The 15,054-nt window shown below is 33.7% G+C and overlaps 1 protein-coding gene and 1 pseudogene across 1 annotated transcript in view; both read right to left on the bottom strand.

Annotated features, from left to right (window-relative positions):
* The window catches only part of LOC104807327 (putative polyol transporter 1), a 1,980-nt gene extending 1,351 nt beyond the window's left edge, over positions 1–629 (bottom strand). Inside the window, exons 1-2 of the mRNA XM_010532545.1 lie at positions 470–629; positions 1–328 (exon numbers count right to left, since the gene is read on the bottom strand). The exon at positions 1–328 is cut by the window's left edge and continues 46 nt beyond it. Of these exons, the coding sequence (XP_010530847.1) occupies positions 1–328; positions 470–590 (449 nt within the window). The 5' untranslated portion in view covers positions 591–629. The remainder of the gene's footprint in view (positions 329–469) is intronic.
* A 3,459-nt stretch (positions 630–4,088) lies between these two features.
* On the bottom strand, positions 4,089–7,896 carry LOC104807326 (annotated as a pseudogene).
* Positions 7,897–15,054: the final 7,158 nt, after the last annotated feature.

The raw sequence follows: 15,054 nt of genomic DNA, 5'->3' as shown, positions 1-15,054 counted from the left end.
AAGCCAGGGAAAGCGGGTGGGGCCACTTCAGTGGGGTAGACAGGAGCGATCATCATGGCATAACCGACGCCAACACCGGCGACGAAGCGGCCAACCATGATGAAGGGGTAGTTGGTGGCGAAACCCATGAGAAGGGCACCCGCGAAGAAGAAGGATCCGGCCAAGACGATGGTGTACCTTCTCCCGATCCAATCGGACGTCCTTCCGGCCAATCCAGAACCCACGATAGAGTATATATTTAGGATCCCCATAAAGATTTCGAGCTGCACGTCCGACAGTTTCAGATCATCTTTTATGAAGATGGCAGCTCCACTCACCACACCGACATCTGCATCACACGGAAGAAATAGACGATGTTTCAATACAAGAACGATATTCGATAGATAAACTCTAGCTAAGACCATGGATTGAAACCCTAACCCTAGCTCCGGACCTTTACTGAAAAAAGAAAAAGAAAAAAGGGACTAACCGTAGCCGAGAACGATGGAGGACATGGAGGCCAAGACCGCACAAGCAGTGGCATAAAGCCTATTTTTGCGGCCAGATCGCTGAGACGTGACGATGCCCGCCTCCACTCCATCCATAGCCATCTTCGAGGAAATCGAGATTAAGTTTACGGAATGAGAATGAGAGGGGAAGAGAGTGATTGATTATCTATCTCCCTTGTGGAAAGGGATATTTATAAGTGGAGAGGTGAAGACGAGTTCTTGTTAAGACAACCTAAAATGCGGGAAACAACAGAAGAGATTCGGTAATTAAGATATATCTTCAACTAGTTAGGTTCCTGTAATGACAGCGAGGATGTCTAAACCGATTGGATTCTATTTCGAGCTTTGATTTTTCGCTACCGTTGCGGCATCTGAGATTTAATATTTTTGATAATAATAGTAGAAACTCCGTTGCAAATCTAAAATTCTAACACGTACGTATCTAGACATTTCAAGATATTAAGATTTGGAATCCGTGTAGTCTGAGATCGGGGTTCGAATCCGTCTCTACATAAAAATTTAGGGGTATGGCGGCCTAGTATATTCCCTTCCCCAACACCACTAGATGGCGATACGAACTGGGTGGTCCTTTAATCTTTGGAATCCAATCTCTGTCGATTTTGGACATTTTAAAAACATATTTGAATCCCATTTTTGTAATACAATGTGAAGATAATTTATTCGTAATTTAACAAAAAAAAGATAATTTTATTCGTACATGGATTAATTTATTAGGTACGTACTGTGCATTGCATTAGATTGTAGTTTGCAAACAGAAATTGACATAAAATAAATTAATAATAATCAAACTAAAAAAAAGAAATAAGAAACATCAATATCATAAATTAATCCTGTTATTGTCATTGCAAAGTAATATTTGATATTTACTCACTATTAATTTCGTCTAGGGGTGAGTATAATATCCAAAAAAACCGAAGCGATCCGTTTTTCGATCCGTATCTGAACCGAAATTCGGATATCCGGAGTTTACGGATCGGATACGGATATTTATTTTGAAATATTTATCGGATACAGATCAAATACGGATATCAAATTCGAATTATCCGACATATCTGATCTGATCCGTATTAATTAAAAATATTATTAAATATAAAAATAATTTGATATTGAGATATAAATGCTTTATATATACTTACATGTTTTGTAGGGATAATCAAGAAATATTTTATATATATTGAGATTTAGAATGTTTAGTTTTTTAAATATTAAGATTTATTATGTTTAATTTTTTGAATTTTGAACTTTCAATATAATTGCATATGATAGATTATGCTTATATTTATATTTGAATTGATTTAAAATATTTAAATTATGAATTTTAAATTGTGAATAATATTTATATTAAATAACTTTATATAATTTATTTATATTTGAAATTGTTATTTAAATTTGAATTAAATTTTTATAATTTTTTTATATCGGATACGGATATTCGCAAATATCCGCGATATTTACGGATATCTGAAATTACAGATATCCATAAATATCATATACGAATAATAAAATCGAGTATTTGTGTGGATCGGGTACAGATACAAATATCTCAAAAATAACGGATATATGATCCGTGTCCACTCCTAATTTCATCTCTCTTTTTATTTTCTAGATATAATCTATCACACTTTTTTTTCTCGTAATTTTGTCAACTGTTTTTTTAAGTGTGTTAAATTTATGTATAACGAACATGTAATTTATCATCCCTAAAACTTTTTGTGTCTTTGTTTTATGATATCCAAAACAACTTAATAAAATAAGAAATAAAACCCACAACAAAGTTTATTAAACTTTTAAAAATCTAATAATATGAAAGCGATCCATTAACTCAGGTTATAAAAAGAAAAAAAAAACCCTACCGTCTTCCGTATAATTTTGATGGCGAAAATTTGTTCTAAATTCTTGCAAGTGGATTCAGACCATTGAAGAATTTGATCAATGTGATTCCAACAACCGATATTAGGAGATTCATTTAAACTGATGATTTGAAAATATTGATTACAAATGATTTTTTTGGGTGATCACATGATATAAACACTAATATCTTAACTCATGACAAAAACTAGTTCAATAACGGGTTCGATTCGGCTCGATTCGATAAAAATTGGTCCGAATTAATTTGTTTTTGGTCCAACTTGTTTGAGCTTTTTTCACGAGTCAGACAAACTCCGACTCGATCCAAATCGTTCCAACATGCAAATTAAGTGAAAATAAAAAATATTAAATATAATAAAAATATTAAAAATAATAATAAAATATTTAAAATTGAGAAATCTTTTTTAAAATTTATAAAAATATTTTTTGACTCATGAATGAATCATAAAACCACCGTTCAATCCGTTTATTTTTTTGGGTTCGAATTTTTTGAGTCCAGATCTACCTCGCCAGACTCGTTTTGGACATTAGCGTCGAAAGTTTAGAGTTTAGGGTTTAGGGTTTAGGGATTAGGGTTTAGGGTTTAGGAAGATTCTAAAAAAAATCATCCAATTTAGAGATAACTAGTATATTCATCACGAACTTTTAAAATTTATATATTCATACTAAATTTGAAATTCCTTTCTAAAAAATCATTTAGAATTTGAATTTTTAACAAAATACTCATCGAAACCGAATTAACGTAGACAGAAAGTGCTTACGTGGCGCTTGCGTGGCATGTACTAACTCACCACGTAAGATATACGCCACATTAATAGTAAAAAATGGTAGAAAATAGTAAAAAAATTGTAAAAAATGGTAAAATTTTTAAAAAGATGTAAATTTTTTTTAAAAAAATGTAAAACAATTGTAAAAATTATAAAACAAATTGTAAAAATTGCAAAAATTATAAAAATGTAAAGACATTGTAACAAATTGTAAACAAATTGTAAAACAATTTTTAAAATTGTAAAAATTGTAAAATATTTCAATAAAGTTTTTAAATAAGGTTTACAATTTTTAAAATTGCTTTCAATTTTTACAATTTGTTTTTAGTTTTTTACAATTTGTTTTATAATTTTTATAAATTTTTCAAATTTTGAAAATTTTTACATTTTTTACAATTTCTTTATATTTTTTACAATTTTAATAATTTTTGCAATTTTTACAATTGTTTTACAATTTTATATTTTTTATATTTTTTTTTCAATTTTTTACTATTAATATGACGTGTATCCTACGTGGCGAGTTAGTACATGCCACGTAAGCGTTAAGTAAGTGATTTCTGTCTGTGTTAAAATTAATTTGGTTCCGATGAGACTTTTGTTAAAAATTTAAATTTTGAATGATATTTTTTTAAAAAAAAAATTAAATTTAGTATGAATATGAAAATTTTAAAAGTTCGTGAATCTGTAAATTGGATGATTTTTTTGGGAATTTTCTGTATTTATATAATAGAATAAATCCTGGTAACCAGGCTATATAGGATACAAGATTGATTAGTAATTATTTCATTTTAAATATAGCTTACTGAAAATAATTCCGATTCCTTGCATTACAAAGAATAATCCGATTGTATTGGATTTCCATGAAAGATTAAAAAGAAAACATGAACGAATATTTGTATTAAAAAAAAAAGCAAAATCAAAGAGAAATTTTCCATTCATTATATCTCTGAAAACCAAAGGCGATTTCTTATTGAAGCACCCAAAACAAGACATCATCATCATCATCCCTCTCCCGCCACCATCTCCACTCATTTTTTTTTCTTTTTCGACCGAAGATCGTTCGAGAAACCGAACCCCGCGCATCCATCTCCACGATACGAATCTTTAAATGAACATATTTTCATGTTCCGTTTAAAGATTTATTCATAGCAATAATAATAATAAAAAAACCGTATCAACCGGAAACCAACTTGTCTCGTCACCTTCCGTCGAAATCTTTACCAACATTCCTCTTCTTGGCGGTGTAACTCCCGAAAAGCGTCTCTATCTCCTCCAATGGCTTCCCTCTAGTCTCCGGCAAAAGAATGAAGAAGAAGAGCCAAGCCACGGCTGCAACTGCCGCGAAGAGAAGGAAGGCGCCTCCAATGGTGAGGGCGTGAGAGAGAGAGAGGAAGGTCATTCCGATGGTACCGCTCATGAGTCTGTTCAGCATCACTCCGAGTCCAGCCCCCTGAGCCCTCAGCCTCACCGGGAATATCTCCGAACAGTAAACCCACGTCACTGGCCCTGCCCCAAGCGAGAACATCGCCACGAATGTCATCACTGTCGTCACGCTCAACTTGATTGCCCACCCGATCTCCACGCCCTGGTTTTTGTTGATGACCGTGAGGCTCGACCCGAGTGCCACTAAGGACACGAACATGCCTCCCATACTTGTCAGGAGCAAGAACCGGCGACCAAACCTGTCGACCAAGCATGTCCCGATGAGGATGAAGAATGTCTTCACCAGTCCTACTGCCACGGTTGCGAGGAGCTGGTCATTCTTGGATTTTATACCGGCTTTCGCAAAAATGGTGGGAGAGTACAGAACCACTGCGTCGATTCCGGAGGCTTGCTGGAAGAAGTGGATGCCGAGGCAGGCAATGAGGATGTGGCGGACAGCCGGGGTGGGCTTGAGGAGGAGGTCCCTCCACACTCCTTCGCCATGGCTCTTCTTGTCGGGAACCTCTATGACGTCACCCTTCACATCCATTGGGATCCCAACGGCACTTTTAATGTCATCCAATCTTGAGATGGCTTCGTCTCTTGTGTCAGAGGTCTTCTCGAGGACTGTCATAGCGTCACCAAGACGACCCTGCATCACCAGCCACCTTGGAGACTCGGGCATTGCCAAGACCCCGATGGCCAAAAACACAGCGGGCACGGCTCCAATCCCCAACATGAACCTCCATCCCAAATGCTCCGGAAGCTTCGCAAAGAAGTAGTTTGACACATATCCGAGTAGGATACCGATGTTGATGAATATCTGCACAAGGCCATAGAAGGCTAGAAGCGTCACACACTAAATTCGGATGATTGTGATTCATTAGTTAAACCGATTTCTTTTATACGTACCTCAGGGAAAGAAGCCACGGTAAGAGGGTGGAGCGACTTCAGTGGTGTAGACGGGGGCAATCATCATCCCATATCCGACCCCAATACCCGCGACAAAGCGGCCAATCATGATGAACGGGTAGTTGGTGGAAAATCCCATGAGGAGAGCGCCGACAAAGAAGAAGCATCCGGCTAGGACTATCGTGTACCGTCTTCCGGAACCCACGATAGAGTAGATATTTAGGATTCCCATAAAAATTTCGAGTTGCACATCTGAGAGCTTCAGATCATCTTTTATGAAGATGGAAGCTCCACTCACCACACCGATATCTACATCAACCAAAAGCAAACCGTTTTCAGTGACAGAAGAGCAGAAACAAATGAAATCATGTCCATGCTGAATGCCTCTGTTATTCAAGGAGAACATGACTAACCATATCCAAGGACGATCGATGACATGGAGGCCAAGACTGCGCAAGCAATGGCATATAGTCTTCGACTGCTATCGGGTTTCTCAGACATGGAAGTGCCTGCTTCTACCCCGTCGAAAGCCATCTTCGTCGTCCTGTTTTGCTGTTTCAAAGGACTTGAGTTAAGCTGAGAGAACGAGAAATGGCTACCGAGAACTAAATTGATTCTGCTCAAACTCTGTGTCTGCTTTGTGTACATGCCCTGTGGAGGGGCATTTATAGGTGATGATGAACACAATAAAACGACCTAAAATTGGAAAACAGCCAAAAAGCTCGGTAAATGTTTATAATACCAAAAATAATATGGATAGAAATAGGGTTAAATGAAGAGGAAAAAGCTAGGCTTTCCTTTGATCTGCATGATCTTTTCTAAATTTGGCATTTTATGGTTAGTATCAGTACGACCAGATCATAAATGTTAAATCTTTTTTACTTTTTTCTCTTTGTAGGAAATGGGTTAGGCACAGTTGTCGGATCGTGAGTGAAGTGTCCATATGCAAGGGTTACATTAAGGCCATCTACTTATATAATCAAAGAAGACATCTACAGTCTGTCTGAGAAAAGACGGCCATCAGTCTTCAACCTCACCTTGTCTGACACTAAGCTGTTTTCCTAAATCAGGAACTGAATGTAAGGACAATCGACTAGAATCTGACATCTGGAAAGCGACCGAGAGCTAGTTAGTTAACGCAATAAATACAACCCTTCTATGACAATCCTGAAAAGCATAAAGCTAATATGAAAGAAAGCTAGTTTATGTCTGAATAGTGAGTTCAAACACATAGTAATAAGCTCACAGCAAAATGAAGATTTGGATGTGAAACACTAACTTAGTGCCACCATTTTTGGGGAGGCAACTTCTCACAGATTCAGTTGCTAATAAATTGGAAGCGAAAAAACTTAACCTGTGATGGTTTTAGTCATCATTTCGAGTGATTGATAGGCGGCGATAATGAAAAAATCAAAGTTGTAGGAGGTTACCATTTCATTGTACGAAAGCTAAACAATTTGATTGAGTCTTGCTTGACATTTCAAGAGAAATGGACAACCCTTTTGCTCACTGTTTGCACTTTGCAAGTAACTTGTCTACATGGTACCATGGAAGTTTTCTCGACTTCATAATCATATAATCAAATACCATTCCAAACCAGGGATGATGACCCTCCTCTTCATAATCAGACCAATGAAGAGTAGCCATGAGTTATCTGTCATACGTGACCAAGGAAACGACTCCGCCAAGAAATCAAGCCAACATTCATGTAGCCGTTGTGCACTCTCCAGATTGGCAATTGGCAAGAAGAAAAGAGTAACCATACCAATGGAGAAGAGAAGCCACTTCTCTTGCTCACTCTGGTCGTTGTTTTCATGCATTCAAGCTGGGACAAATATCATCAGCACCTGTTCATCAGTGTCAAAAACCATCTCGATATACACAAAGTACATACATAAATTCGATCAAATGGTAAAACTGCACATATATAAAACGAAATTCATACCATGAAACGATTCACTGATTATCAAGCAGTCCCGACAAACAAATGTTCGACCCAAGTCGGCAAACCGGCAGCAGCAACACGCTTTACATCGTTTCAGAGTAATTTAACACTATTCTTGTGAGCAAGGAAGAGCAAGACGATGCCATTCAGAAATTTCTCCACTAATCTCACTTCCGAACAGAAATTCGTGGGAGATAATTCCCATCTTATTTTTGAATTTCAAAAAACGACTTCCCTGGAGCAAGTCGGTCAGCAGAACATGAAAAGCTTTATCAGAACAAATAACGCAGAAGATTTCCCGACAACTCAAAATACAATCCATCACTAGATAAGTAAGAACGCAATCAAGTGTTCGACAATAACATTGCTTGAGGAACCCTAATTTGAAATTCGACGAAATGAGAAGCTTATTCGATGGAGAAATATTGACTGAGAGAGAGAGCCGAAGAAATCGACGAGAAGAAGTGAAGACGCGTCGAAAATATTTATCCCCAACAAAATTCGATAGCAGACCGTATTTTATTTGAATGAAACCGACCGGTTAAGACCATTACCTGATTAAATCAATTTTACGAATTGCCCGCCTTAAGCTATATACCAATTGGGTTTTACGGTTTGCAGTTTAGTTTCCGTGAACCGGGTTAATTAACTTTAAACCGAATTAAAATCACTTTTAAAATTTTATTTATTATAAAAAGCAGTATATATTCATTTAAATATGATAACTGTTATGTGGATATTTATTAAAATATCATAAACCTTATATTATTTCTAATAGATTAATAAAAGAATTATGTATTGAACCAACGAGCATCAATTCTCACCAGTAATGTACATATATGTATGTAGGTTACGGCTAACATTGTTGAATCAGGCATTCAACCAAAACAACGACAACGACGACAAGACGTTCATCCTCACAAACCCTAAAGACCTAAAACCCTAAATCCTCATAAACCCTAAAGAGACACCATCAAAATCCTAAATAACCACGAGTGTAGATCCGACATCTCACCGACTAAAGGGTCCGGCCGAATCGAGCTGATTACACAGAATGAGATACGTGAGATACAAGATTCGATCTTTAGCCCCGATCCGATGTTTCTGAATCTTGCAACAGAAATACCTGAGTTATTCCAATGTACAGTATCTCAATATTTGTCCTAACAGCAGAAACAACCAATTTATATCCTCTTTCTTCTGGTTTAACACCGGCTTCATCCTAGTTTTGCAGGTCTCGCAAGGCGGAAGCCGAGGATTCATCCACAGGCTCGGTGCTCGGTCCCATAATTCTTCCTTGTTCTTAGCTATGTACCTGGAAACTTCTATAAACTTTTCCTTGAGATTGTACTCTACAGTCACTATCTTCTCACACCGTTTGCATTGGAGTTGCCCCGATATCGATCGCGTTTATTTTCTTAGATATCAAGTCACTCAAGTTGTGCACCGTCGTCGGCCTTTCGATGGCCCACTGGTATGGCGCCACCATAATCTCCTTGTCCTCGGCTACTTCCTCCGATGCAGCTGCCGCCGCATGTGTCGATCTACGGCGCATCTGATGAGCCCCAGTCCCAGCTGGACGACCCGGGCCACGTCTGGTTGCAGGAACGATCACCGGCTGGGGGCAAACTGATGGGCGATGATCACCATACCGGGATCGAACGGAAAAATCAGCGGCAAATATGTTGGCTGAGCCACCGTGGCCACATTCCAAGGGTTAATGATGTGCGGGGAAGTGAATTGATGGACGTTAGCCAGTAGCGATGGGAGAGACAGCGAGGACATCATAAGTTGCATGAAGTTGTGGTGGTGGTGGCGGTGGCTGCCACCGTCATCATCAGTCATCGTTGAACGGATGGTAAAGCGGGAGCGAAGGTTCGTCTTGTGGGACCAAGGACAAGGAGAGATCAAAGCAGGCATCTTTGGGGCTGTCGCTATGATCCATTTATCCGGAGACAAAGAGGAAAAATGGATTCTTTTCTTTTTCTTGATCTCTATGTGACGATCGAATGTTTGTTTGGGGGTTAAGGCATAAAGAAGATAAAGAAGATCATGTGAGATATTAAGGTTTGTTTTAGAGTTTATGTGATTACAGTTTATGATAGATACTATCAACAAACTTAGAACCGTTTTTCTTGGGATAAACATTAGTCTCCGTTCACATTTCAACAAACCCTTATTTATATATATCGGTAAATACAATTATAATTAGGGTTATGTAAAGTGGTATATCTTTTATATATAAAAGTAGAGTTTTTCCTACGGGCGTGACACGTGTTCTTTTCTTGAGAATATGAAAGAGTGCATTTTAATTTTTTCACAAGAGTTAAGTAATTCTCAATTAAAAAATAAAGATCGCCGGTCAAATGAGTAATTAATTCACACTTAAAAATAGAGAGGTTAAGATTCGAATGTTTAATTTATGGTTCATTAACCGCAAAGCCCGAAGAGCCAAGTGGAAAGTCATGAACTAATCATTAAGTGTTTTATATGTGGCATATATATTTGAGTAGATGATTACGATCGAAGGAATATATAATACGAATCAAAAGAAAAAAGAAGAAAAAATTGAAGAGAATATGACCACCGAAAATTTTTGCAAAAAAAGAAAAAGATAGGGAGGCTCACAACATAAGGGTTTACCCAGGTAAGGGTTTATAATTTTGTGTTGTTCATTGTTCATTCTTTTTTTTATTATGTTTTTTAGATTTTTTGTAAGAATTAGTTTATTTTTGTGAAATTTTTATTTAACATGAATATTGATACGATATTTTGTATATATATTTTTTATGACGTGGAAAAGCACTCTTTATGAACTCTATATATATATATATATATATATATATATATATAATACGATAAGTCATTAAACATATGAGCGGTTTATGAGAGTACACGTTACATATTTAGTCGGTGGTGGTTAAATGTTTGATTTAGGGATTAAAAAAAAATCGGATCGAAAAATATATGAAAATATATATTCGTTTTGAGTTTGAGCTAAAAAGGAATATATTTTTTAAAATCAAATTAGTTGTGTGAATATAAAGTAAGTATAGATATAAATAAAAAAATTTGATTATTATATATTTCAAATGGATATTCGGTTGTTTATTTTTGTGTATCGAGCGAAACATATGTACATATGATATATGATAGCGATAGATTGATTTATATATATATATATATATTCTTTGTTGAAAACATGAAGTAAAAAAAGATTGCTATAACAGAGAAATTATATGAGTGTGTAAAATCCGGTTAACGAATAAACTGGCCGGTTTTACCAAAAGCTTTCTATTTGTGTTTCATATTTTTCAAAACCCAAGAATTATCATTAAATACTCTATTTATTAAATAAACACGAAAACGTTAAAACAAAAAAGTTAATGAAAACATAGAATTTAACCAGTTTACATTCAGTCGTAAATTTGAAAAGTTATACAAATTTGGATAGAGAAATAAGTATAGAGAATCGATTAATGATACCGGTTTAAATTTTTTACATTTGACCAGTTTCATTGTAATATTCGTTTACTGTACCGAAATGATAAGCAAATGGTCTAATAAAAAATTATGTTGTAGTCATTCATTTACGTAGAAAATATTTGAGTATTCATTTTTTATTCGACCATATAATAATTTATATTAACATCTTAATATATTTGTCCATTTTATTTTATTTTTATTTAGTTTGCTTATAAAAATAATTGACCTTCTCAAATAAAATTATTTTTAAAATAGTTATTTTTTCTAATATAATATCAATAAGGTAAGTTTTTTTGTTATTTATTATTTGGAGAATCAAAGTCTTTATAATATTAACAAAAAATATATATCAAATTAAAAAAATCAAATAAATACATGAATTCAATTGTATAACTATTAATGTTTTATATTTGGACAAATATCGTCAGGATATGATAAATAGTTTTTCTATTGACATTTGCATTAATTCTTATGAATTTGAAATTGGTCTAACGAAAACTATAGAAACTATTAAAGTTTTAATTGGATGTAATGTGAAATATGAGTTTGGTTGGGGAAGGCTCCGCTAATTGTCATTGGAATTTTATTTTGAAGATTCTTCAGTAATTTATCGAATTGAGTCTTGAAATATATAATTCGAGTAAAAAGTCATCCGAGACGAGTCCTAATATTGGCAATCTGAGTTTGGTAAGTAACATTTTATATGAACCTCCAACTTTTATCATGAATGTTTGTACGAGACAATGATAGATCTTTGACATATGAGGATTAATTCAATTCCTTCATCACATAATTGAAAATCTTAGGATGAGTAGTGTACAATCTAATAAAACAAATTGGGATGATAGGAATAATAAGAACCAAATTTAATAAAATATAGGTCGAAGTAAATGAAAAACTAAACTAAATGATATTTCAACTCATATTTGTTTAAATTAAATGTGAATCGATTTTATACGGGTTGTTGAATTATTATTATTATTATTATTATTATTATTATTATTATTATTATTATTATTATTATTATTATTATTATTATTATTATTATTATTATTATTATTATTATTATTATTATTATTATTGTGATAATATATATATAAATGTAGTACACAAATATGAAATAATTATAGTTTTAATATTTTTAAAAAAATGACCAAATCTTAGTTTAGAAAAGCATAATATAATGACTGAAATAACCGAACCCGAAATAACTGTAAAACGATATATTATTTTGGGTTCGGTTATTTTGGATTTGAGATATTCATATCTAATATGATATATTATTTTAATCAGTTCGATTCAGTTCGAATATATATCGGTTAGATTGGGTTTAAACATATTTTTTATAATATAATATATTATTTTAATCATTTCGATTCAGTTCGGATATATATCGGTTGGATTGGGTTTAGACAGATTTTTTATCGTATTTTTTTGGCGTTTGTGTTTAGGGGCTTATTTGATAGAATATATAAAGTACATGTATATTTCAGCGAATAAGTATAAATGTAGCGATTCATGGAGATGAATGAAACTCAAGCTGAGGGCTATCGGTAAATTCCTCATCTGACCAATCTCTTGAGCTAAGGAAGCTCGATAAGTTGGTTTATTTATACGTCTCTAATAACTTGCTCACGGGTTCCATAACATATTTGCTCAAAGGCATGTTAAGCTTGATCGAGGTTAATTTCTATATTAACCTCTTAGATGGTCAAGTTCCAATCTTTGTTCCATTCCAAAAGTCTCCAAACTCAAGCCTTTCTGGAAACAGAGGGCGTTGCGGGGGACTATTGAGCACTTTATATAGATATCCTGATGGTCTTTAACACTTGAAATATAATCAAAAGATTTCATACTCAAAGGCATGTTAAGCTTGATCGAGGTTAATTTCTATATTAACCTCTTAGATGGTCAAGTTCCAATCTTTGTTCCATTCCAAAAGTCTCCAAACTCAAGCCTTTCTGGAAACAGAGGGCGTTGCGGGGGACTATTGAGCACTTTATATAGATATCCTGATGGTCTTTAACACTTGAAATATAATCAAAAGATTTCATAAAGGACGATATTGATTCTAATAGGTTTTGTCATGGTTGTATTTGTATCAATTATTGTGGTGGTTCTGCTCTTCATGATGAGGGGGAAATAAAAAAAAAGTAAAGGCTTCGATGTTGTGACAAATCTCGAGGATAACTACCCGATAATCATGGAAGAAAAAGTCTTCATCAAGAATATTGAACATGAATTCGATCTAAGTGCAGTTGTGAAAACAGCTATGAAGGAATCAAACAAACTCAACACGAGAACTTTAATTTTAATCTACATAGTTATTATTGGGTTTTTATTTTAAGATCTTTTAGAGATTTATTAGATTGTTTTGACGGACATATTCTAAATGAAATATCAGTAAGATCAGACCATCATAGTTCAGATGTGGTTAGTGTCACTTTCTTTAATTGTTTTACTTTTGTTGATGTACCAATCATAATTTAAAAAATTCTGAACTATAAAATGGTGATAATGTGTTCACGGTGTCCAATCAACCTAATGCTTATTTTCTTCATCTTTTTTTATTTTACAATATGAAACTTTTTTTATTCTTCTTTTTAAACGTTAAAAAATTAATATTTTATTTTTAAAAAAAACTTCTTTCTAAGAATATTATTCTACCCCTTAATATTTTTATAATAACCGGGTATCTTACACCGAGTTCAAACTAATTTCAGATCCGGAAGCAAGTCATGTGATTAGAATATGCGCTCTCCTCCCCAACTTGAGGCTCAAAGTCGAGGTCAGACAGACGTTTTGCATCTTTTTCACCGGTTGAGTTTCCCAAATTAGGTTATGACCTTTAATTTTATATTATAACACACGAAAATATAAATATATACGTTATTCGCGATCATTTTTTGAAAATAAAAGATACTGTTATCTCAATATTATTAAAAATTATTTATCATTTCGATTTAAGGTATGTATTATAAATTTAAAAGTAAAATATAACATATTTAATTTTAAAACTAATAATATTTTTTAAAAAATTTATAGGGTCCGTGCGATTCACGCGGGTTAAAACCTAGTTTTATTATAAAGGAAAAATCTCAAAAAATATCTTAACTTCTCAATTTTCATAAAATAATACCTAAACTTTATTTTTTTTATGAAATAAAACCTCAAAATCATTTTTTAGTCAAATAAATTCGAACTTTATAATTTTTGTCATTTTTAAATCTATTACTTCGATATCGGGACATGTGGATGATTACGTGTCAAAGATGATTACACCACATCATCATTCAAATTTAAAAATGACAAAAATTATAAAATTCGGGAATTTTTTTACTGAAAACTGAAGTTGGAGTTTTATTTGATAAAAAATAAAATTTAGATTTTATTTTGTTAAAATTGAGAAATCAGTTTTTTTTTTTGGAGATTTTTATCCATTATAAAACACATGAAGTAATAATACCAAGAAGATATATGAAGAGAATATGTATGTATATATATTCCTATAAAACTTTTAGCTGCAAAGTTATGTGTTTGACCAACAAAATATATATTTTGACATGAATATCTTCGATTTTGATACCATACAATATAGTAATACATTGTTTTTTTTTATTATAATTATTATTTTATTATTATGAAAACAATCCGGCGTTTGGATTCGAATCCGTAAGTAAGATCGGGTGAGATAGTGAAGGGCAAATTACACCAAAATTTGTTTTTCCCTTCTAGAATTCCAAATGGTACGAAACAACAAACTGAAAGAACGTTGAGATCTTTGCAAAGTAATGTCCAAAATTGAGAGACTTCGGTTTCTAAGATCAAATATAGTGAAACATATCTCATTTTTGTTGTTGGATTTTACTAATTATAGGAATATGTTAGAGAATTGAACATTAATCCCCTTTTTCCTAGGAATCTCTGTGTTGTTTCTCCAAATCAAAGGGGAAAACCTCGTGACTTCGAACTCGAACCTCTCATTTCTTCTCTCCTACATCAACAACAGGTACATTTCGAACATAATCGATCTTGTTTTCGTATTGTGTTTCGGAAAATGTGTTTGATTTCCTTGTCCTAAAGGTGATTTCTGATATGGGTTTTGATTTTGCTTGGGAAACAAGAATGTTGTGTGGAGGAATGC

This window comes from Tarenaya hassleriana, unplaced genomic scaffold, assembly GCF_000463585.1.
Source record: "Tarenaya hassleriana unplaced genomic scaffold, ASM46358v1 Cleome13, whole genome shotgun sequence".
NCBI lineage: Eukaryota > Viridiplantae > Streptophyta > Magnoliopsida > Brassicales > Cleomaceae > Tarenaya > Tarenaya hassleriana.
Note: the sequence above shows the minus strand (reverse complement) of the source record. Positions and strands in the feature narration are given on the sequence as shown.